Here is a 25556-nt window from a genome sequence, read left to right on the forward strand (position 1 = left end):
TTCGTGGGTTCGAATCCCGGCTCTGCCACTTGTCAGCTGTGTGACCGTGGGCAAGTCACTTCACTTCTCTGGGCCTCAGTTTCCTCATCTGTAAAATGGGGATTAACTGTGAGCCTCACCTGGGACAACCTGATGACCCTGCGTCTCCCCCAGCGCGTAGAACAGTGCTCTGCACATAGTAAACGCTTAACAAATACCAACATTATTATTATTATTATGAAAATTCCCACTCGCCTCACATAGACACATAAGGGAGGTGCGTAGCGGATGTGAGAGCTGGCCAGTGCTTTGGCGAAGACCTTTCTCTGCTGGAAGCTCGATGCAGAAGGGGTGCTTTTGCACGTAGTACAGTACTCAGCATGGAGTAAGCGCTCAGTAAATACTTCTGATTTATTGGAAACAGTTGTGACACAGTCACTTGGCCAAGGAGCAGACTCTGCCCGTATCCTTCTGATGTCCTGGTGACACGATGGCCTAGTGAAGCAGTGTGTTCCAGGGGAAAGAGCACGGACGTGGGCGTCAGAAGGACCCGGGTTCTAAACCCAGCCCTGCCACCTGTCCACCGTGTGACCTTGGACGAGTCACTTCACTTCCCTGAGCCTCAGTTACCTCATCTGTAAAATGGGATTAAGACTGTGAGCCCCATGTGGTACAGGGATTATATCCAACCTGCTTATGTTGTATATACGCCAGCACTTTGAACCGTGTTTGGCGCATAGTGAGTGTTTAAGAAGTACCATAATTATTAATGCCCGAGATGCACATTTCAGCGGAATGTTTGTGCGTATCTGTGGCTATCATCTCTCTGAGATGGACAGAAAGAATCACATCTGTTATGCGATTTACCGTGTGCAGAGCACTGTACTACATGCCTGAGAGCATACGGTAAAACAGAGTTGGTCACCACATTCCCTGCCCACAGTGAACTTTCATTCTATCTTACAGATCATTAAGATAAGTAAAACGGTACGCCTTCCTATTGGAAATGATTATCTGGTCAGTCACTGAAACCATTTCTTTTGACTAAGATGATGGTATTTGTTCAACGCTGACTATGCGTCAAGCACTGTTCTAAGTGCCGGGATAGATACAACGTCATCAGGTTGAACACAGTCCCCGTCCAACATGGGGCTCACAGTCTTAATCCCCATTTTGTTGGTGAGGGAACTGAGGCCCAGAGAAGTGAAGCGACCGTCCCAGGGTCCCACGGCAGACAAGTGGCGGAGCTGGGATTAGAACCCAGGTCCTTCCGACTTCCGGGCCCGGGCTCCGTTACTTACACCATGGAAAGAGAGGGTCATTTGTGCATACCAGGTATTTTCTAGAAACGCAAAATCCCGAGTAACCTTCCGAGTGAACATTTAGTTAGTCTTCCCTCCTCTCGGTCCTATTTTCTCCAGTCTCCTTTTCTTTCCTCCCCCTCTCCTTCCATTTTTCCCTTCCCCATCCCACTCCCAACCTCCCTGTCTTTCCTCGGGAGGTAACTAATGGTTGGATCTCAATCTGCCCCTTCCCTCCCCGCACTTGGCCGACACCATAAATTATCCCGCTCCAAAGAGACAACACTCATTAGCGCCGCATTTTGCAGAGAGAGCCGGCCTCGAGAACCCACCGCGCTCTCCCATTTTGATTAAAAGTTAAAATGCTCTGACCGTCACCGTGAGGGGAGAGAGCGTCGGAGGCGATGGAGGAGAGCGACGCAGTGCTGATAAATAAAAATAATAGCGGTTACCATTGGTGGAATGACCCGGCGAGGCACGCCATTTGTTCTTCCCTTTCAGTTGTCAACAGCGCTGGCTTAAAAGCCCTAGCCATTGTTCCGGACCTAATAGCACCTGTTGGGATGAGAAGAAGATGCAGCTGTCAGAAAAAAGGGGGAGGGGGAGAAGGACAGGACAATGACCCGTTCCACGACGATATGTATTCTCGCGCAGCTGCCGGGGGACGTTTCAAATCTCCAAGAAAGTAGCCCGGGCCCGCTCCTGCTCGCCCTTCCTGATTTCCTCGTGAGCACTGGGATCCCCTTATTTGAGCCGGATGATTCCGCGAGAAATCAGAACTAAAAATTTCGAAGAATGTCAGACGACGAGAGTAATCCAGCTCTCTGGATCTCCCTAGAACAGAGCTTGTAGAACAAACAGTGGGTGAAAAAATATGAACGCAGAACAAAACGCTCCCCCCCATAGCCCCCAAACCTACGGGGTCTCCTCAGCAGGAGCTGTGGCTTTGGGAAGAGTGGGGTTTCTGGTTTTCCGAGATTGTTTTTGAAAGTTCCGATGCTTTGACAAGAGAGGTGAAACGTAGTCATTCATTCAGTCGAATTTATTGAGCGCTTACTGTGTGCAGAGCACTGTACTAAGTGTGTATGGATAGAGGGAGATATGGATAACTCTTGGAAACATTACAAGTCTTCTGTGCTAGGCCTAGATGGGGATAATAATAATAATGATGGTTTTTGTTAAGGGCTTACTATGTGCCAAGGACTGTTCTAAGCGCTGGGGGAGATACAAGGTAATTAGGTTGTCCCACGTGGGGCTCACAGTCTTCGTCCCCATTTTACAGATGAGGTAACTGAGGCAAAGAGAAGTGAAGTGATTTGCCCAAAGTCACACGACCTCTGACTCCCAAGCCCGTGCTCTTTCCACTAAGCCCCACTGATAAGCATTGCTAATTTACTTTTCTGATGTTACCAATATAGTAGTTTTATCTAGGAGGTTGTCGGTTCTGGATGGCAGAAGGTGAGCTGAAATTGTAGTTGAAACCGTATGATAATAATGATAATTGTGTTATTTGGTGAGCACTCACTGTGTGCCAAGCATAATACTAAGTGCCGGGATGGGTATCAGCAAACTGGGTTGGACACAGTCCCTTTCCCACATGGGACTCGCAGTCTCAAACCCCATTTTACAGTTGAGGTCACTGAGGTCCGCAGAAGTGAAGTGACTTGCCTAAGGTCACACGGCCGACAAGTGGTGGAGCCAGGCCTCCCAGGCTGATGTTTTTTCCACTAAGCCATGCGGCTTCTCTGATATATAAAGAGTAACTGTGTATGGATTGTCTCTGTCGCTGAATTATACTTTCCAAGCACTGAGTACAGCGCTCTGCACACAGTAAATGCTCAATAAATATGATTGAAATGAATTAATGAATGTGTATATATACATATTTGCATACATATACGCATATATATGTATTCATATACACGCTAGAGAAGTAGCGTGGCTCAGTGGAAAGAGCCCGGGCTTGGGAGTCTGAGGTAATGGGTTCATATCTCCACTCTGTTACTACTTGTCAGCTGTGTGGGCAAGTCACTTCACTTCTCTGTGCCTCAGTTACCTCATTTGTAAAATGGGGACGAAGACTGTGAGCCTCACGTGGGACAACCTGATTCCCCTGTATCTACCCCAGCGCTTAGCACAGTGGTCTGCACATAGTAAGCGCTTAACAAATACCAACATTATTATTATTATTACTAGGCAAAACAAACATATAAATTCCTTCCTAGATAGTGGAGATGCTACTTATTTAGGAAACCGTTATTTTTATTAAATGTTGTGAAACAGGAACTCTCATTGAGTCATGACCTAGTTTTACTGGTATGGAATCCAATTTATTGATCTTTTTTAAAAAAGTTAAAAGCATGGCAAGTTTTATATGGAACAGGGAGGCTGGAGGGTTTGATTCACAGTGACCACTGTGGATTCCACAAATGGATGGCAGATTTCCATTTTTTTTAGTGCACAAGTGAGCTTGTCAGAGACACAGATTTTCCTGTTATAAGCTCTTTGATGACTGGCAAATGGAAATTTATGAAATCTGTATCGTTGGCAATTCTACCCTTAAATCAATTCTAGAGGTTAATTCACTTTTGGACTAACTAGGTTGCAAAACAGTCGCAAAGGAAATATGAATATTTTCAAATAGCAGATTTGTATCTATTTTCTGTGTTATTTTTTCCAATACATCCCGGAAGAATTGGTCATTTCTAGGTACTGACTACATGTGGCTCTTGGCTCTTCCTAATTTGCCAATCGCCACTTGGTTTCCACCGTTATTGGATCAACTCTCCAATTTTGAATAAAATCCCTTTAACGATTAACAATTATCATAGACTGTAAGCTCGTTGTGGGCAGGGAACATGGCTACCACCTCTTTTGTATTTTACTCTCCCAAGCAGTTAGTACAGTGCTCTGCCCTCAGTAAGCACTCAATAAATACGATTGAATAAATGCATAAATAAGTGTCCCGATACAAATCAACCCCATAGTTTCCTTCCACCACAATTCTTTTGGAAGACCAACCCTGAAATCGAAAGCCTGACATCGAGACAGATAAAGTGCAATTCAAATTGTGAAGAATTTTCCGGGGAAGATTCTATGTATCTAGTAGGTCTTCAGCTGGTGTTTTTAACTGCAGAATTGAGCATTATCTTCCCCTTTGGAATTATATTCTTTCTTTATCTCAGGTGGTGATGATGGTAATTTTTCAACCTTAGAGCCACTGACAACTTAGCAAAGTGAAATGTGTTTAAAGAAACGGCTTAGCATATGTCAGTGAGAGCAGAGCTAAATTGCAACTGGGAAACGAGAGGGAAGGAAAAAAAAGGAGGAGGGGTTTGTTTTGGACCATTCTGGCTATAGAGGTTTTGTTTAAAATCGCGGTTTTGTGTTGGTTTTTTTCGGAGTTACTTTGCCTTCTATTTTCGATACGATCTCGAGCTGTGAATAACTACCACAACACCTCAAGGAAAAAAAAAAAAACTCAAATAAAGCTGTCAGAGTGGGTGAGGCAAATGCAGTGGAGGGATTGTGGCTTAATTCTTTGGCACCGCGAACCTGTTGCATGCAGAATTACCGCTTGCTGGCATTGGTTTTCCTCAGGCTCATTTTTCCAGATGAGGGAAGATTCAGGCCAGCAGGGGGGAAGAGGAAAGAGAATTATAGGGAATGAGAGGATCCTGGGCAAGCAGTGGAACTCACTTATACGGATTGCCACAGTCTGTGGTCTTTCACTGGTGGCTGTCGCCATAGGCAGTGAGGCAGAGAAGCATAGGTGAGTCAAAAAGGCAGGGTGAAAAAGGTAGAAAATGTGGTGTAAATAAAACAGTCCTAATGCCAGATAAATGAATATAGATTAGAAAGAGGCTGGGCTGGTCGGCCCTGAATTCATTCCAAAAAAAAGTTAGTATTTTGTGACTATTAAACCTTTCACTCTGCTCCAAAGCTCCCTTTATATTCTTTTTTTTTTTTCTGGTTTTGTTTTGAGGGTGTGTGTGTTTTTGAGCTGCAATTCATTCATCATTCGTTCATTCAGTCGTATTTATTGAGCACTTACTGTGTGCAGAGCACTGTACTAAGTGCTAACTCTCTTCCCCTCTTCCAAGCCCTACCGAGAGCTCACCTCCTCCAAGAGGCCTTCCCACACTGAGCTTCCCCTTTTCCCTCTGCTCCCTCCGCTGCCTCTCTGCCTGCCCCCTTCACCTCTTTCCCTCTGCTCCTCCCCCCTCCCTTCCCCTCCCCTCAGCCCTGTGCTCGTCTGCTCATCTGTATATGTTTTTATTACCCTATTTATTTTGTTAAGGAGATGTACATCCCCTTGATTCTATTTATTACTATTGTTTTTGTCTGTCTGTCTCTCCCGATTAGATTGTAATCCCGTCAATGGGCAGGGATGGTCTCTATCTGATAGCGAATTGTACATTCCAAGTGCTTAGTACAGTGCTCTGCACATAGTAAGCGCTCAATAAATACTATTGAATGAATGTATGAATGCTTGGAAAGTACAATTCAGCAACAGACAGAGACAATCTTTGCCCGACAATGGGCTCACAGTCTAGAATCGGGGGGGGGGGGGGGGGGGGGGGGGGGGGAAGACAGACATCGAAACAAGTAAACAGGTGTCAGTCGCATCAGCATACATAAATAGAATTGTAGCTATATAGGCATCATTAATAAAATAAATAGAATAATAAATAGGTGCATAGATACACAAGTGCTATGAGGTGGCAGGGGTAGAAGAGAGGGAGCGAGTCGGGGCAATGGGCAGGGAAGGGGGAGCAAGGGAAAAGGGGGGCCGCAATAATCACCCACGTACTTCAGTTCAATGTATTGGGGAATTCCATTAACAGAGACCCATGCAGTGTGTTAGAGTTAGTGTGGATATAGTGATTTTCCTCTGCAAGGTTTTCCTCTACAAATAAAGTTTCTACCGTTTGACTCTTGGTATTTCGTGGCGCTAGACTGCAGAGTGTTTTTTGTTCCGTTTTGTTTTGTTCTTATGGGATTTGTTAAGCGTATCCTATGGGCCGGGAACCATACTAAGCACAGGGACAGATAGGAGATGATTTTTTTGGACACAGTCCTTGTCCCCATTTGAATCCCCATTTTACAGATGAGAGGACGGAGGTACAGAGAATTGAAGTGACCAGTCCAAGGTCACACAGCAGACAAGTGGCAGAGAGGGCATTAGAACCCAGATCCATTTGACTCCCTACCCTGTGCTCTATCCTTTAGGCCATACTGCTTCCTAGCATTTAGACTTCCTGCTAAATGTTTGCTCAACCTTACGTAGAAGCTTTCTTCCCCCGTAAAGTGATTTTCAGCCGTTGTTGGCCCTGTGAGGTGTTTCAGGATCTGTAGCTTTAAAAACCACAAAAGCGTATATTAATTTTATTGTTTCAAATGTTTTTTTCACTAGTTCCATTCAAAACAAAAGCACACTCCTCCTATGTTCCAAATGGAAAGAGACGAACATAATACAACACCCACTACGCCGTATTACAAACACACTTATTTAATACTAAATTTACTTATTCAACTCATTCCTTTTAATGGAAAAAGTATTGATTAACACTTACGAAAAAGCATCAAGTGTTTCATAAAAGTAATCTCTCCCCTCCCGGGAATTGCCAAATGTTTATCGCCTGAAAATATCATCAAAATGCTGAATGAGAAACTGACATGAAAATCACAGACAATGGTTCCCAGTGGATACTACCAAATAGCTAATTGAAACCTGTTAAAGCATATCTGAAGGTAGAACGGAGTGGGTTTCTATTTTCCAAAGAGAATTTCAGAAGAGGGTGATTCAATAGATCACCATAATTCATTGTATACCACCAGCCTAGCTCTGGGCCCTCAAATTCTCTTCAATTTTGGTAATATTCATACTCACGCGATAATGAACAGATTCATTGTTGGTACTGGGCTTGTGCCATTTGTCCTTTCCCATCTCTCTAATCAGGAATTCCCTGTGGGGAGCTGTCACTGTTCTGGGAGAAATTCCTTCAGTGAAAGCTGACTATACTTGATTTTTGAGCTCATTTCTTGCAGTTCTTCAGGAACTGCCAGTAGAATCAGGTTGCAAATATAGCAGTTTGTAATAACAGTGATAATAATGGTATTTCAGTCATTCAGCCGTATTTACTGAGCGCTTACTTTGTGCAGAGAACTGTACCGAGCGCTCGGGAGAGTAAAATAGAACGATAAACTGATACATTTCCTGCCCACAATGAGTTTTCAGTCTAGAGGATTAGCTTATGGTCTAGAGGACTATTTCTTAAGCACTTCCTATGAGCCAGGCATTGTACTAAGCACTGGTGCAAATACAAGCGAATTGGGTTGGATGCAGTTCCTGACCCACATGGAGCTCGTAGTCTTAATCTCCATTTGACAGATGAGGAAACTGAGGACAGAGAAGCTAAGTGACTAGCCCAAGGTCTCACAACAGGCAGCTGCCATGTCCAGGATTAGAACCCATTTCCTTCTGATCCTCAGGCCAACGCTCTTTCCACTAGGCTGCTATGGGTTGTTAACAGGCAGAGGAATATTTATTGTCTATTGGGTTCACAGGCCTGATAATCATTATTACTGTTATTGATAATATGGTATTTGTTAAGCGCTTACTATATGCCAAGCATTGTTCTAAGCACTGGGGTAATTACAGGGTAATCAGGTTGTGCCACTTGGGGCTCATAATCTTAATCCCCATTTTCCAGATGAGGTAACTGAGGCCCAGAGAAGTCAAGTGGCTTGCCCAGTTTCACACAGCAGATGAGTGGCGGAGCAGGGATTAGAATAATAATAATAATAACGGTATCTGTTTACTATGTGCCAAGTACTGTTCTAAACACTGGGGTAGATACGAGTTAATCAGGTAGTCCCACGTGGGGCTCATAGTCTTAATCCCCATTTTACAGATGAGGGCACTGAGACACAGAGAAGTTAAGTGACTTGCCCAAAATCACACAGCTGACAAGTGGCAGAGCCGGGATTAGAACTCACATCCTCTGACTCCCAAGCCTGGGCTCTTGCCAGTAAGCCATGCTGCTTCTCTGTCTCAAGACTGTAAGCTTTCTGTGGGCAGGGAATGCGTCTTTTGTTACCTTGTAGACTCCCAAATGCTCAGTGCAGTGATCTGCACACACCATGTGCCCAAAAAATACCACTACCTTACTGACTGACTACTGACCATCAAGAGAGAACAAAGAAGCGACACATTCCCTGTCCCCACTGAGCTTAGTTTATTAGTTTATTAAGAAGGTGGGGCAGTCCCCCTTTTCCTCTGCTCCCCTTCCTAACCCATCGCCCTGCCTCGCTCCTTTTGCTCTTCCCCCCGCCCCACCCCGCAACACTTGTGGATATATGTACATATAATTATACACATATATACATTATATCACATTATACACATATAATTATAATTCTGTTTATTTTTATTAATGTTTTGTATAGATCTATAATTATCTTTATTTATAATGAAGCTACTGATGCCTGTTTACTTGTTTTGTTGTCCGTCTCCCCCCGCTTCTAGACTGTGAGCCCACTGAGGGCAGGGATTATCTCTCTTTGTTGCTGAATTGTTCTACCCAAGCGCTTAGTACAGTGCTGTACACACATCAAGCGCTCAATAAATGAATGAATAGACCTCATTTCAGTTGAAAAATAGCATTTTTTGATTTTTTTCTAAGCAGTTAATAGATGCCAGGCACTTTACTAAGTGCTGGGATTGAGGCTCAGTGGAAAGAGCCCGGGCTTTGGAGTCAGAGGTCATGGGTTCGAATTCCGGCTCGGCCACTTGTCAGCTGTGTGATTTTGGGCAAGTCACTTAAGTTCTCGGTGCCTCAGTTACCTCATCTGTAAAATGGGGATTAAGACCGTGAGCCCCACGTGGGACAACCTGATTCCCCTGTGTCTACCCCAGCGCTTAGAACAGTGCTCGGCACACAGTAAGCGCTTAACAAATACCAACATTATTATTATCATTATTATCTAGGATAATCAGGTTGGACGCAGTCCATGTCCCCTATGGGGTTTGCAGTTTCAGATGAGGTAACTGAGGAATAGAGAAATAGGGTGACTTATCTAAGGTCGCACAGTAGACAAGTGGCAGAGCCAGAATGAGAATTAAGGTCCTTCTGACTCCCAGGACTGTGCTCTGTCCATGCTGCTTCTCATGACTTGGTTTCACCATCCATCAATCATTGGTATTCACTGAGCACTTACCATGCACAAGGCTCTGAACTAAGCGCTTGGGAGAGTATAATACAATACTCAGCAGAGACATTTCCTGCCCACTAAGAGTTTACGATCTAGAGGGGGAGACAGATATTAATTTAAATAATAATTTATAATATATAGTTGAATGATATTGACCTCCTGCTCTACCCCACCTCATCAAGTTACCAATTTGTAAGCTCTTTTGTTCTCATCATCTCTAAACACTGACTTGACTCTCCCCAGCATTTATGTCCATATCTGTAATTTATTTATTTCTATTAATGTCTCTCTCCCCCTCTAGAATATAAGCCCATTCTCTCCCAAGCGCTTAGTATCCTGCTCCCCGCACAGGAAGTGCTCAATAAATATGACCGAATGAATGAATGCATGTACCTAATTGCTGTCAGGTTGAAGGTGGGATGAATAACAGTTGCCCAAAGGGTACAGATCCAAATGCAAAAAAGACCTAGACGGGAGAGGGAGGCTTTATAAGGATCCGTCTTCAAGGAATTTGCAGCCTGGCAGGGGACTCAGTTGCTGAAATAAATTATGTGCAGAAGGAAACATCAGGTTTTAAATAAAGTAATTATTAATATTATTATTATGGTATCTGTTAAGTCCTTACTATGTGCCAGGCACTGTACTAAGTCCTGGGTTGAGATACAAGCAAATCGGGTTGGACATAGTCCCTGTCCCACATGAGGCTCATAGTCTTCATACCCATTTTATAGGTGAGGTAACCCAGAACAGAGAAGTGAAGTGACTTGCCCAAGGCCACACAGCAGACAGGTGGCAGAGCTGGGATTAGGATCCATGACCTTCTGACTCCCAGACCGGGGCTCCAGCCACTCGGCCACGCCGATCGTCTAAGCTCTGGGCATCCGAGCGGCTGGGACAGGGTTAGAGCGGGATGGATGTGAGCCAATCCTCTAGACCGTAAACTCGCCGTGGGCGGGGATGTGTCCGTTGATCGTTATAATGGATTCTCCCATATGTTCAGTCCGGTCAGGGCTAAGCATACAGTAAGAGCTAGGTAAATACAATTGAATGAAAGAATGAACAAAAATTCTCTGTGGTGGTAAATGGGGAAATATGGCAGGATTGGGAAGAGATCACCCTCCCCATCTCTTCCCATCGTCAAAGCCTTGTTGAAGGTCCATCTCCTCCAAGAGGCCTTCCCTGACTAAGCCCTCCATTCCTCTTCTCCCACTCCCTTTTATGTCACCCTGACTCACTCCCATTATTCATCCCCCTCCCAGCCGCACGGCATTTGTATCCGTAATTTGTGTATTTCCAATAATGTCCGCCTCTCTCTCTAGACGGCAAGCCCGTTGCCGGTAGCGAATGTGTCCGTCTACTGTTCTCTTGTACTCTCCCAAGGCCTTAGTATAGTGCTCTGCACACAGTAAGCGCTCACTAAATAGGATTGCCTGACTAATCACTAAAGGCCTGCTGGGGCAGATGTGATTTCAGAAGCCCTTGGAGCGGTAGAGTTGCAGTTGGCCACACTTGAAGGGGAAGGGAATTGCGGGCAAAGGACACGGTCGCGAATGCGATCGTGCAGATTTGAGATTTTACCCTTCCCTAGAACCCCAGCCTGAGAGAATGACTGATTTTCCCAGAAGTTTTTGAACAAGGAAGAACCTGGCCATGAAGCAGGGTGACTTAGGAAGGGGAACAGGTATTGAATCCCCGTTTTACCGATGAGGAAACTGAGGCCCAGAGAAGCTAAGTGACTTGGCCAAAGTCACCCAGCAGGCGAGTGGCGGAGGAGAGATTAGAACTCAGGTCCTCCGACTCCCGGGCCCTGACTCTTTCCCCTCGCTCACGCTGGAAGAAAACTGGCTACTGCCCCTTTAACTCTGCAACTTTGTACAGAAGACTTCTGTTTCTTTATGAGCACACTACAGTGAATATTTTGTCTAGCTGCAGGGGAAAAGCTTTGTCATGAACTTTGCAGACAATAGACTTAAAAGTAAAATGGTCTGCTTTTGGTGCCTGGAGGCTCTATAAGCTATTGTTAGTTCACAATGGGTTTCTATTGCTGGATTCCTGCTTAACCAAGGTTTGTTAGCTTTTAATGACTGACCGTCCCCTCTTGCAAATACTACATTGGCTGTGGCCTGTTTACACTCTCCTCGAGATTTTTTTCTTCTCTTTTTTTGAGTGCTGGAAAAAAGAAAAAGTAGTGTTTGTTTGACCTACTCGGGTTTGAAAAAAAAGTTTTCCCTCACAAAGGGTTTAACTGGGAAAGTTCAAACTTTGGAAGTTGTTTGGAAAAAGGGTTTAAAGTGCATCTGGAGCTCTGCGGCTCTGGATTGGTGAGCAGAATCATTGATTGCTCTGAAAAGTCATTCACCTAGCTGATTGCTATTGCCTTATTATGTGTACTTTGCCATTTAAAGCATTCTATGGAAGCCGAATAATGGTCATTTCAAGAAAAGGTAGAAAGCTATCTCATTCAATATGCAAATAGCAGAAAATTAGTCAGCGAGCCTTTTTAGTTCAAACGTGGAAACAGAGGAAGCTCTGGATTATTTAGCCATATATGCTCACCTATACATTCGCGTCCATTCTACCTTTTCATTCCTCCCTAGAAACACAGAAAATAAATACCAATTTAGCAGTTCGTTTTCTCACTTCCCGGAAATTCTCTAACATTCAAGCGGTGGGGAGAAGGCCCAGGTTTTGTTGCTTTTTCCAGGAAAATTTCCCTGCCTTCCCATGGAAAGCTCTACACAGACATCATGACACTAATCGCTGACAGCTTTCAATTGGGGAATCCAAAAGGGTAGGCAAACAAGAGAATGCACTTCACTGTGGAGAAAATTAACCAGTTTCTAATAATCGTAGGGTCTCCGGGCCCGAAGGTCCCTTTGATAAGTTAACATGTACTCCCTTTATGTGCCTAGTAGGGGGTAAACAAATGCCTGAAGAAACATAAATACACATAAACACAAATGTGGAGAATAGCAGTGTATGTCTTAGATCCAGATAATAAGGGTGGGTATTGTTATTGAGATGGCACATACTGGGATACTTATCTTTTAATACACTCCATTTTCCGACTGAATGCAGTGCTAATCGTAGGATTGAAAGCCCATTGTGTACCCATCTAAAGGCTGACAAGAATATACAATTACATTGTTTGGTATCGACTTTAATGTTCTCTGAATTTTATTAGCGTTTACATTTACTTAGACGTGAAAATCCGGGACTAAAAGCGAGGTCACAACGTAAACCATCTAGAGGCCTGGGTAGGAGATGCACGGTCCAACCACGAGAACCGAAATGTGTAACTGAAGCTGGCCTAACAAGCCATCCTTTATTTGGTATTGTTTCACTCCCCCTTTAATCCCCCCACTAAACATGTGCTCTACTTCAGGACAAATACCCCCGCTCGGGAAGGCGTCCTTTCCTGAATATCGCCATCTTTCAGAAGCTCCTCTCCTCCCAACTTTTCAAAAAAGATGTATTTGCAACGTACGTGTTCCTGGCAACTCTTTCGGCAGAGGCCTTACCGCCGCACGATGTTTAAACACACATTATAAAGTGGATGTAATTGTAAACACACAGAGGGATATAATTACATGTAGCAGATTTAAGAGCTAATTTTTTGCTTTTTTTTAACCCTCCATTTGATCAACACAATTATTATTTTTTTTTGCCTGCAGAAGAACACCCTGAAATGACAGGCATCCATTAGAACAGAAACTTGTTCACTAAATTGAAAAACAATAAACCACAGGTTTATGTGACTCCATTGTCACAGAGAATTAGCCCGGCTTTGTTCTGCAAAGAGGGAAAAGCTAATGATTTTGAAACAGCGGGTGACAAAATGCAATTTTATTTTTCCTCCCCTTTCATCAGTTTGTTGATGAAGTAGGGGTGGTCTTATTTTTAACAGATAGACACTTAATGAGCTGTGTTGGAGAGACAAGTCATGTTGATTTGCTTACTTCTTTCTTTTTTTTTTCTCTTCACTTAGAAACCTCCAGTATTGAGAAGCTCTTATCAAAGGATTGGAAAGACAAGCTTCTTGCCATGGGAACGGGAAACTTTGGAGAAATAAAAGGTAATAAATTCACTTGGATCCAAAGGGGGGGCAAAGTTAAACAATTTACATGCTCAAAGGTATCCATTATTTCCCGCTTTTACCATCCTTTCTTTCCAACAGTCAATCGATGGTATTTATTGAACGCTTACTGTGGGCAGAGCACTGTCCTAAGGGTTTGGGAGATACGGCAGACGTGGTAGACGTGTTCCCTGCCCACGATGAGTTTCCCAATGGCATTTGTTTGCTCATTTTATCCTTTACAGTGTGATTATGCTGAATGGTCTTAATGAAGCCAGACCATTCTTGTCCAAAGGGAAAGGTTTTGGATCTACATGAAATGATTTAGTAGAAAGAGCACTGCTCTGGGAATCAGGTGACCCAAATTCTTTTCCCTTTTTATTTATTTAATCTTTTTGTGGGGGGAGTGTGGTATTGGTTAAGCGAGTACTATGGGCCAGACACTTCTGTACTAAGCGCTGGGGTAGATAGGGGATTGTCATTCATTCATTCATTCGCATTTATTGAGCACTTAATGTGTGCAAAACACTGCACTACATGCTTGGGAGAGTACAATATAATTCTAAATAGACACATTTCCTGCCCATAAGGAGCTCACAGTCTAGAAGTAGGAAGGAGCTCACAGTCTAGAAGTAGGACAGAGCCCCTGTCCCACATGGGGTTCACAGTCTTAACCCTCATTTTCCAGGTCAGGGAAGTGATTCATTCATTCAATAGTATTTATTGAGCGCTTACTATGTGCAGAGCACTGTACTAAGCACTTGGTATGTACAAATCGGTAACAGATAGAGACAGTCCCTGCCCTTTGATGGGTTTACGGTCTAATCTGGGGGGAGACGGACAGACAAGAACAATGGCAATAAATGATTCCCAGAGAAGTGAGGTGACTTGCCCAGGGTCACAGCAGACAACTAGCAGAGCAGGATTCATTCATTCATTCATTCATTCATTCATTCGTTTTTACTGAGCCCTTACTGTGGGCAGAGCATTATACACAGCTCTTGGGGAAGTACAATAAACCGTGACATTTTCTCCGCATAACAAATTTACAGTGTAGAGGGAGTGTAGAGAAGCAGCGTGGCTCAGTGGAAAGAGCCCGGGCTTGGAAGTCAGAGGTCAATGGTTCGATTCCCGGCTCCGCCGCTTGCCAACTGTGTGACTTTGGACAAGTCACTTAACTTCTCTGTGCCTCAGTTGCCTCATCTGTAAAATGGGGATTAAGACTGTGAACCCCACGTGGGACGACCTGATCTCCTTGTATCCCCCCAGCCCTTAGAACAGTGCTTTGCACATAGTAAGCACTTAATAAATACCACCATTGTTATTATTATTAGAGGCAATCCAGAGAAGCAGCGAGGCTTAGTGGAAAGAGCCCGGGTTTGGGAGTCAGAGGATGTGGGTTCTAATCCCCGCTCCGCCACTAGTCTGCTGTGTGACCTTGGTTAAGTCACTTCATTTCTCTGTGCCTCAGTTCCCTCTTCTGTAAAATGGGGCTGAAGACTGTGAGCCCCATGTGGGACAACCCAATTACTTTGTATCTACCCCACCGCTTAGAACAGTGATCGGCACAAAGTAACTGCTTAACAAATACCATTGCTATTATTATTATAAGAGGGGAAGAGACATACATCAGTGCAAACAAATAAAATGACAGATGTGGACATAGGTGGTGTGGGACTGGGACGGGGGGAAGAACATAGAGACCAAGTCAGGGTGACACAGGAGGATGTGGGAGATGACGAACTTCAGACTCCCAGTCACGGGCTCTCGCCACTAGGCCACACTGCTACTATTTCTGCCGCTGAGGCCGTGCTCTTGACCTTGAAGTTTCCTGACCCAAGGGCCAGCTAGGGCATTCTGGAAAGTGGACAAGCCCAGCAGGCGTCCTATGCAATAATAATAATAGTAATTATGGCTTTTGTTGAGCTCTTACTATGCGCTGAGCACTGTTCTAAGTGCTGGGGTAGATACAGGGTAATCAGTTTGCCCCACATGGGGCTCACATTTTTTATCCCCATTTTTGCAGATGAGGTAACTGAGGCACAGAGAAGTTAAGTGACTTGCCCAAGGTCACACAGCAGACAAGTGGCGGAGTTGGGATTAGAAGCCACGACCTCTGACTCCCAAGCCCGTGCTCTTTCCGCTAAGCCATGCCGCTTCTCAGTAGTCAGTCGGCAGCGTGCCTTAGTGGAAAGAGCACGGGCTTGGGAGTCAGAGGCTGTGGGTTCTAATTCCGGCTCTGCCACTTGTCAGGTGAGTGACCTCGGGCCAGTCACTTAACATCTCTGAGCCTCGGTGTCCCTCACCCGTAAAATGGGGTTGAAGACTGTGAGCCCCACGTGGGACAACGTGGTTACTTTGCATCTACCCCACTGCTTTGAATAGTGCTTGGCAAATAGTAAGCACTTAACAAATACCAACATTATTATTATGATTATTATTGAGCACTTACAGTCTGTAGAACACTGTACTAAGCAATATAACAATAAACAGACACATTCACTGCCCACAGTGAGCTTACAGTCTAGAGGGTGAGACAGACATTAATGGAAATCAATAAAGGGTGGTCTGCCATTCACAGAGAAGACCACGTACTGGATTTCTGTGCTTCCGTAGAACACTGGTCTTGCTCTGCGGTCCTTCTGTGAGCATTTGAAAATGGCTCCCTGTTCTCTCGTTGAGTGATGGGCTCTGGTGGGAATACAACCAACAATGTCCAGAGAGTTCACTGGCGAAGGGCAAGCCACTAACACTAGAATCAACTCCTCTGCAGAGTTCTAAGCTTCCCTTGTCCTTCCCAGCGCTTAGAACAGTGGCCGGTGTTTAGAACGGTGTTCTGAACACATAGTACCCACTTGACAAGTACCATAAGTATTACTTTTCATTGGGAAACCCCATCCAACCCTCATAATTGAGTTGGGAATTAGTTTACGACCAATTGACAAGATTATGTCGATGGGGTGATTTTTGTTTAAACTGTCTGAGCGCTATTGAGAAATACATAGTCTGGGTTGAAAACCAAATGTTTTCCATAAAACAGACAGAATAAACCTGCACTGTGGTGACTGCTCCTTTCAGGCAATGTTTTGGGTTGATGTCTAGCATAGCTCAGAAAGTCAGTCTGTCTATCACATTTATTGAGCGTTTATTGTGTGCAGATCACTGTACTAAGCGCTTGAGAGAGTCTCAGATAACAGTATAAGAGACACATTTCATTCATTCGTTCATTCAATCGCATTTATCAAGCGCTTACTGTGTGCAGAGCACCGTACTAAGCGCTTGGAATGTACAATTCAGCAACAGATAGCGAAGATCCCTGCCCAACAACAGGTTCCCAGTCTCAACGGGGGAGACAGACAACAAAACAAGTAGTCAGGCATCAATACCATCAAGATAAATAGAATCATAGGTATATAGACCTATTACTCTATTTTATTAATAATAAATAATATGTACAAATATACACAAGTGCTATGCAGAGAGGAAGGGGGAAGAGCAGAGGGAGGGAGTACGGGGAGTGGGGAGGGGCGAAGGGGTAGAGGAGGGGCAGAGGCAGACCCGACCTCAACAAGTTTACAGTCTAGAGAAGGGGAGACAGATATAATGTAAATAAATAAATGACAGTTATGTACATAAGTACTGTGGGGCCGGGTCAGGAAAGAACAAAGGAAGAAAATCGGGATGACACAGAAGCGAGTGGGAGAAGAGGAAAGGCAGGGCTCAGTCAGGGAAGGCCTCTTGGAGGAGATGGGCCTTCAATAAGGTTTTGAAGGGGCGGAGAGTCATTGTCAAATTTGAGGAGGAGGGACGTTTCAGGCCAGAGGCTGGGGTGGAATAATGTGAACAAGTCAGGACGATGCAGAAGGGAGTGGAAGACAAGGAAAATAACTCACAGAAGGAATTCCGCAAATGCCCAGTGATACACTGACAGAGCCTTGTGAATTCTCTCAAAATCTGAGGATGGAGAAATGGCCAAATGAAGTCACTTGTATGAAAGCAGATAAAAATTTACTCGGTGCAACTAGGATCCAGTGGAATTCCTTCTTTTCTTTCTTTCATAACATCTTGTTTGGGATTATTCCTCAACACTGAGCATTAACTTGAAAGATTTCAAGGCAGGTAAGACTGTGAGCCCCAATCTGTTAGACTTTTATCTGCCCCAGAGCTAAGAACAGTGCTTACCTAATGATGGTATCTGTTAAGCGCTTACTATGTGCAGAGCACTGTTCTAAGCGCTGGGGTAGACACAGGGGAATCAGGTTGTCCCACGTGGGGCTCACAGTCTTCATCCCCATTTTACAGATGAGGGAACCGAGGCACCGCGAAGTTAAGCGACTTGCCCACAGTCACACAGCTGGCAAGTGGCAGAGCCGGGATTTGAACTCATGACCTCTGACTCCAAAGCCCGGGCTCTTTCCCCTGAGCCACGCTGCTTCTCTAATACCTAGTATTATACCTAATACCTAGTACCATAATACCTAGTACCATACTCATTATTATTATTAATTTCCAAGGTGAACCTGATGTGTATCTCTAAAGAAATAAACAGTATGATGTAGTGGATAAAGCTGAGCCTGGGAGTCCGAGCTTCGTGGGTTCTAATCCCGGCTCCACCACTTGTCTGCTGTGTGACTTTGGGCAAGTCACTTAACTTGTCTGTGCCTCAGTTACGTCATCTGTAAAAAAAACAGGGATTAAGAGTGTGAGCCCAATCTGGGACAGTGCCTGTGTCCAACCTGATTAACTTGTATCTATCCCAGGGCTTAGAACAGTGCTTGGCACATAGTAAGCACTTGCCAAGATTCTATTTATTGCTCGATTCTATTTATTGCCTTGATTCTATTTATTGCTATCTTGATTCTATTTATTGCTATTGTTTTTGTCTGTCTCTCCCGATTAGACCGTAAGCCTATCAAAGGGCAAGGACTGTCTCTATCTGTTACCGATTCGTACATTCCAAGCGCTTAGTACAGTGCTCTGCACATAGTAAGCGCTCAATAAATACCTTTGAATAAATACTATTGAATGAAAGTACCATAAACCTCTTTTCTAATAGCAATAATAATAACAACAATAATGATAATAATTGTGGCGGGTGTTAAGCCCTCACTATGTGTCCTGCAATATGCTAAGAACAGAGGTAGATAGAATAAAATCAGTTCAGACACAGTCTCTGTCCCACATGGAGCTCAAAGTCTGCTGGGAGAGAGAAGAGGTATTAAGTCTAGGTTTTACAGGTGAGGAAATTGAGGCAGAGAAAAGTCAACTGCCTTTCCTAAGGTTACCCAGCAGGCAATCAGTAAAGCTAGGATTAGCACCCAGGTCTTTTGACTCCTAGTCTTATGAAAAACACACATACGCACACACTGGAATCCTAATTAGTGTAAAATGCATAATATGAAATTATGCCTTGTAATCATAAATGTACGCTGTGGTCACATATACGTATGTATCTAAACTGTATGTGAATGGAAACGTGTCTATACTGTACTTTTGCCAAACCTATACTCCAGAGAAGCAACTTGGCCTAGGGCACACAGCCCAGTCCTGGGTGTCCCAAGCTTCTGGGTTTAATCCCGGATCTGCCATTTGTCTGCCGTGTGGCCTTGGGCAAATCACTTCACTTCTCTGTGTCTCGGTTACCTAATCTGTAAAGTGAGGATTAAGACCGTGAGCCCCCCGTGGGACAGGAACAGTGTCCAACCTGATGAACTTCTAGTTACCCTAGTGCTTAGTGAAGTGTCTGGCACATGGTAAGCACCTAACAAATACCATGAAAATAAAATGGTATTTGGAACACCCGGAGCTGCCTCTCCGTTTTCGTCACAACTAGCGTAGACTCGACTTGATGTTGATTAGCTGCGAGTAGAGGAAAAAGGATTCAAACGGACCTAAAGAAAACATCTTTAGGGGGTGGAAGTCACGTTCTAAGTTTTGGATAAATTGACCGATTCATTTAGGTGTTTTTAAGTTTATGTGGCAGCTGTTTTTCTTTAAAGCGAGTGGACCTCTTTAACTCTTTAGGTCCTAAAGTTTGGAAAGATTCTCAGGGGACCTTCCTCCCTCGTCAAGCCCTCCCCTGCCCCCCCACAGGGATTCTCTTTTGGAAGGAGTAAAAGGCCCTGTGAAGGATACAGAGCTGTGAAGACTTTCTTTTCCGAATCCCTGTGATGTCCTTCGGCTAGGGGGCCATCATTTGTTCCTCTCCTCGCTTCCCTTCACAAGTCCCACTTAAAAGTAGCAGCGGCGGCGATAAGCTACTCAATAGAGTCCTTTCCGTCTCGCCCAGGGGCCTACCAGCCCGACCACAAAAGGAGGGTTTCCATCCGCTTTAATTTTTGTTTTGAAGCTCCACATTTTGAACACAAGTTCAGTCATTGTTCAGCGGTTCTGTTCCAAAGCCCAGTTTCTGATGAAATTGAGGGCAAGGTTGAGTCTTTGGTGGAGGTTGGGGAAAGCAGGGCTATTAAGTGTTTTCAGTTTTCTTGCTGACTGCCACGATGGTTCTAATTTTCCTCCAGCGGGCCAAAGGTGCTTAAGAAGGAAAGACGGTAGAATCAACTGTCGCCCTTTGGCAATAAATGCGTGTGATTTCCAGGTTTTGGGGTGGGGAGAGGGAGAGTCAGGGAGGTGACCAAGAGAGCAGAGACAGTGGCTGTGGCTGACCCAGCTGGAATTCGTGACACCGTCCTGTGGACCGGTACCTCCTCCTGGACAGAGAATCAATCGATCGATCGAAGACGTTTCTTGAGTGCTCACTATGTGCAAAGCACCGTCCTGAGCGCTTGGGAGAGGACGGTAAAATAATAATTATGGTATTTGTTAAGCTCTTACTATGTGCCGAGCTGGGGTAGATACAAGGTAATCAGGTTGTCCCACATGGGGCTCACAGTCTTAATCCCCATTTTCTAGATGAGATAACTGAGGGATTGGGAAGTGAAGCGGCTTGCCCAAGGTCACGCAGCAGACAAGTGGCGGAACCGGGATTAGAACCCACGTCCTCTGAAGCCCGTGCTCTTTCCACTGAACCACGCTGCTTCTACAGTAAAACAAAATTAGCGGATGTGTTCGCTGCCCATAATGAGCTTTCAGTCTAGAGGAGGAGACAGACGTGGATATGAATGAATCAGTAATTTATGATCCGTAATTTCAAGATATACGCATAAGTGCTATGGGGTTGGAGGTGTGGAGTGAAAATCGAATGTCCAAAGGTCACGGATCGTAGTGCGTAGATGACCCAGAAGGGAAAGGGAGCTGGATCCCATTGTCTTCTCCCAAGCTCTTAGCACTGCTTTGTTCACGGTAAAAAATAATATCTGTGGCATTCGCTAAATGCTTACCTTGTGCCAAGAACTGTTCTGAATTCTGGGATAGATACAAGGTAATCAGGTAGTCCCACGTGGGGCTCACAGTCTTCATCCCCATTTTACAGATGAGGTAACTGAGGCCCAGAGAAGTGAAGTGACTTGCCCAAAGTCACACAGCTGCCAAGTGGCGGGGCCAGGATTAGAATCCGTGACCTCTGACTCCCAAACCCGTATTCTTACCACTAAGCCACACTGGGGGGCTCACAGTCTTCGTCCCCATTTTACAGACGAGGTACATGAGGCCCGGAGTAGTCAAGTGAGGTGTCCAAGGTCACACAGGAGACAAGTAGCAGAGCCGGGATTAGAACTCATCTCTTTCTGAATCTCAGGCTCCTTCTCTATCCGCTAGGCTATTCTGCTTCTCTAGGGAGCAGATGCTCCCTAAATACCGATGACTGATTGATTGATTGACTGACAACCCGAAAGTCGTCTCTAATATAGCCACGCACCCACTTATGCGTTGCAGTAGACATTCTACTCTGTGTGTCGGCAAGGGGAACAAAGTACCATTTCTTCTCCTTAAAAGCGAGGGTCTTAACAGTTACTTTGTCATTTCTCTTCATATTTGAATTGGCAATTGGGTCTTTTATTTTACTGTGAGGTGGAAAAAAAAACCCACCCAAATGGTGTCATTAGTTTAAACGGGAACGTCCACCAGCAGAATGTTCATTTTGTCCAATCACTTTTGAGTTAAATCGCTTTTCCATTGAACCGTTGAAGCTTTCATTGTGTTTATATTAGGTCTAGAAGCGCGTTTTGTCTCGTGTTTTTCAAGGCCGGCGTGTTACCCGCTCAGCACTGTGCTCACTTCATCAGTATTGGGTTTAAAGTTGCTACCGCGAAATTATTTTTTGGCAAGTGCACAGAGAAGGCAAAAATTGGACGTGAGGGAGAGGTTTAGGTTTCTTTTGCCATTAGTTTACCCTTAGTCTCAAAGAGAGAAAAACAGTAAACTTTTAGAGGCAGGGTGAAAAAAGCCCCATTTCATTCCAGAGCTGTTTTTCTTTTTCCCTAGGAAAAATAACTCTCCCTCTTTCCTGGAGTCAGACTCTGTTTTCAGGGCCCTCTGTGGTTTAGGAAAAGACAGCAAGGTCTATAACTGTGGCCGTGTTTAGAGGGGTGGGGTTATTTTTTGTCAACATCCTGCCAGACCCTCTGGTAACAGTCAAATCTAAGTCGTGATCTCTGTTAGACAACGTGAAAATATCAAATGATAATGTTTATTAATCCCGCTCTGAAAATGCCACACGGAACACGTGTCGTCCTTTCTGAACTGAGATACAGCTGGGGTTGGGAAAGGAACTTAGCGAGAATCGAACGCACCGGTTTTTTTTTTTCCTTTTCACCCCCTAATTACCTTGTACGGACAACAAACCAGCCCATCGATAGTATTTTTGTAACATTTATGGCGTGCCCGCCACTTTATTCGGCACTGGGGAGGTTCCACTGAGCCGAATAAACCCCACGCTCCCCTGAATAAGCTCTTCCTTGACGGGCAAAGAATGTGTCACTTGTTTGGTGTTTTCCCAAGTGTTTAATGAGAACATTACGCCCGGTAGGCAATTAATAAATGCTTTTATTACTCATAGTAGAAACGGTATTAAATGCACTCTACTAGGTGATTGAGATATACGGCCAAAACAAAGCAACGTGTTCCCTGCCCAGGAGGAGCTCTCGTTCTAATGTGGGAGACAGATATGAATGTATCGATCGGGTAGGGATTGTTTCCGACCGAACAGCGTGTAGAAAAGTAGAAGAGGGATCTAACAGGGACAGTGTTGGACACATCCCATCAAAAAAAATCCTCCAAAATTCACACCTCCTTCCGAAGGCCTTCCCCGACTAAGCTCTCGTTTCTCCTACTCATTCTCCTCCCGCGTTGCCTCCGCGTTGCCTCTCCGTTCCCCTTGTATACTTGATATTCACCCAACCCAACAATAATCGGGGCATTGGTTGGGCGCTGCCAGGAGCTGAACTGAGCACTGGGGTAGATAGAAGATCATTAGTCTAAGTAGGAAGGGGAACTGGTGAGGAAACCGAGACGCGGAGAATAATAACAGGGATAGTCGTGGTATTTGTTAAGCACTTACTGTAATGTACTAAGCTCTGGGGTGGAGACAAGAGAATAGGGTCGGTCACAGTTGCTCACCGTCGCAATCCCCGTTGTACAGATGAGGGAACTGAGGCCCAGAGAAGTAAAGTGACTTGCCCAAGGTCACACGGCAGACATGTAGTGAGGCTGGGATTAGAACCCATAACCTCATCTGTAAAATGGGGATTAAGACTGTGAGCCCCACGTGGGACAACCTGATTCCCTTGTGCCTACCCCAGCGCTTAGAACAGTGCTCCGCACATAGTAAGCGCTTAGCAAATACCAACATTATTATTATTATTATTATTATTTTGACTCCCCGGCCCGTGGTCTGTCCACTAGGCCATGATTAATTATTAAGGTATCTTTTAAGCGCCGACTCCGGGGCGAGCACCGTACTAGACGCTGGGATGGATAGAGGCCCGTCGCATCGGACACAGTCGCCGTCCTACACGGTGCTCACAGTGGATTAGAACCCAGGTCCTCCTAATCCCGATTCTGCCACTTGTCAGCTGTGTGATTTTGGGCAAGTCACTCAACTTCTCTGTGCCTCACCTACCTCATCTGTAAAATGGGGATCAAGACCGTGAGCCCCACATGGGACGACCTGATTGCCTCGTATCCATCCCAGTGCATAGAACGGTGCTTGGCACATATTAACAAATGCCATCATTATTATTATTGTTGTTCTGACTTCCTTCTCCACTAGGCCTTGCTGGGTTCCCATATTTTATTTATTTCTATTAATGACTTTCTCCCCTTCCAGACTGCCAGCTAATCGTGGGCAGGGAATGTGTCTGTTTACCGTTCTAGTGTACTCTCCCAACCATATAGTACAGTGCTCTGCACACAGTAAGAGCTCAGTAAATATGACTGAATGAATGAATGAACCCTCAGAACTTTGAGAAATACCATGTGCTCTCGCATTTCCCCTATCTATAATTTATTTTAATGTGTCTCCCCCTCCGTCCTGTATTCTTAATAATAATAATAATAATCATTATGGAATTTATTAAGCCCGCACTATGGGCCAGGCACTATTCTAAGCACTGGAGTGGATAGAATCTAATCCGGTTAAAGACAGTCTCTGATCCACATGGGGCTCACAGCCTTAATCCCCATTTTACAGATAAGGAAACTGAGGCCCAGAAAAGTGACGTGACTGGCTTCAGGTCGCACAGCCGACAAGTGTTGGAGCTGGGATTAGAACCCAGGTCCTTCTGACTCCCAGGCCCGGGCTCTACCCACTAGACCACGCTGCTTCTCTTTGGGCGGGAAGCTTGTCTATCAACTCTTTTGTATCGTACTCTCCCAGATGCTTAAGATAGTGCTCTGCACACAGTAAGTGCTCAGTAAATAACACTGATGGGTTGATGTGGCTGGAGAGTTGGGAATCAGCCTGGCTCAGTGGAAAGAGCCCGGGCTTCAGAGTCAGAGGTCATGGGTTCGACTCCCGGCTCTGCCACTTGTCAGCTGGGTGACTGTGGGCGAGTCACTTCACTTCTCTGGGCCTCAGTTGCCTCATCTGTCAAATGGGGATTAAGACCGTGAGCCCCACGTGAGACGACCTGATTCCCCTGTGTCTACCCCAGCGCTTAGAACGGTGCTCGGCACATAGTGAGCGCTTAACAAATACCAACATTATTAATTAATTGGGGAAGGTTCTCGGAAGAGGTGGGATTTTAGGGGAATTTAGAAGAATGAGAGAGCTCAGCGCTGGTGTACAAGCAGAAGATCCAATTCTTGTTAATAATAATAATAATAATAATAATGGTAACATAATAGTACTTGTTAAGCATTTACTATGTGCCTAGAACTGTTCTAAACACTGAGATAGATACAAGTGAATAGAGTTGAACACAGTCCCTGTCCCACGTGGGGCTCACGCTCTTAATCCCCACTTTACAGTTGAGGTAACCGAGGTCCAGAAGTTAAATGACTTGCCCAAGTCACAAAGCAGACAAGTGGCAGAGTCAGGACTAGAACACAGGTCCTTTTGACTCCCAGGCCCGTGCTCTACCCGCTGGGCTACACTGCTTCTCCCGACAGGGGACCCATCCCTCACTCCCACCAGCTCCGATCTGAAGAACCGCCACTTGTCTGCCGTGTGACCGCGGGCAAGCCACTTCACTTCTCTGTGCCTCAGTTACCTCATCTGGAAAGTGGGGATTAAGACCGTGAGCCCCAGTGGGACAACCCGATTGCCTTGTATCTACCCCAGCGCTTAGAACAGTGCCGCACATAGTAAGCGATTAACCAGTACCATTATTATTATTATTATTGTCGTTTTTATGAGAACCAGTCGGGAATCGAACCTCCGTTCAGTGCTAGAATCAGGCTGCGGATGCAGTTATCATATGTCAGAAACCGCGGAGTGTCTCTATGCGGTGAAACTGCGCTACACGGAGACAGATCTGCACGGTCTTTGCCCCATCCTCCTACGGATCGACTCGCCGAACACTCTCCTAGAATCGGCACGTCACTCACTGGATTATTCTCACAACCTGAGCGCTAATCCAAGCTTG

General features: G+C 45.0%; 1 protein-coding gene across 4 annotated transcripts in view; it reads left to right on the plus strand.

The window, feature by feature from the left end:
- Positions 1-25556, plus strand: part of SOX5 (SRY-box transcription factor 5) — a 490387-nt gene that overhangs the window by 243450 nt on the left and 221381 nt on the right. For all 4 annotated transcript variants that reach the window (XM_029058134.2, XM_029058136.2, XM_029058133.1 and 1 more), the window contains one exon: positions 13486-13572. In XM_029058134.2, the coding sequence (XP_028913967.1) occupies positions 13486-13572 (87 nt within the window). The remainder of the gene's footprint in view (positions 1-13485; positions 13573-25556) is intronic.

The sequence above is a fragment of the Ornithorhynchus anatinus genome, chromosome 2, assembly GCF_004115215.2.
Source record: "Ornithorhynchus anatinus isolate Pmale09 chromosome 2, mOrnAna1.pri.v4, whole genome shotgun sequence".
NCBI classification, from domain to species: Eukaryota; Metazoa; Chordata; class Mammalia; order Monotremata; family Ornithorhynchidae; genus Ornithorhynchus; species Ornithorhynchus anatinus.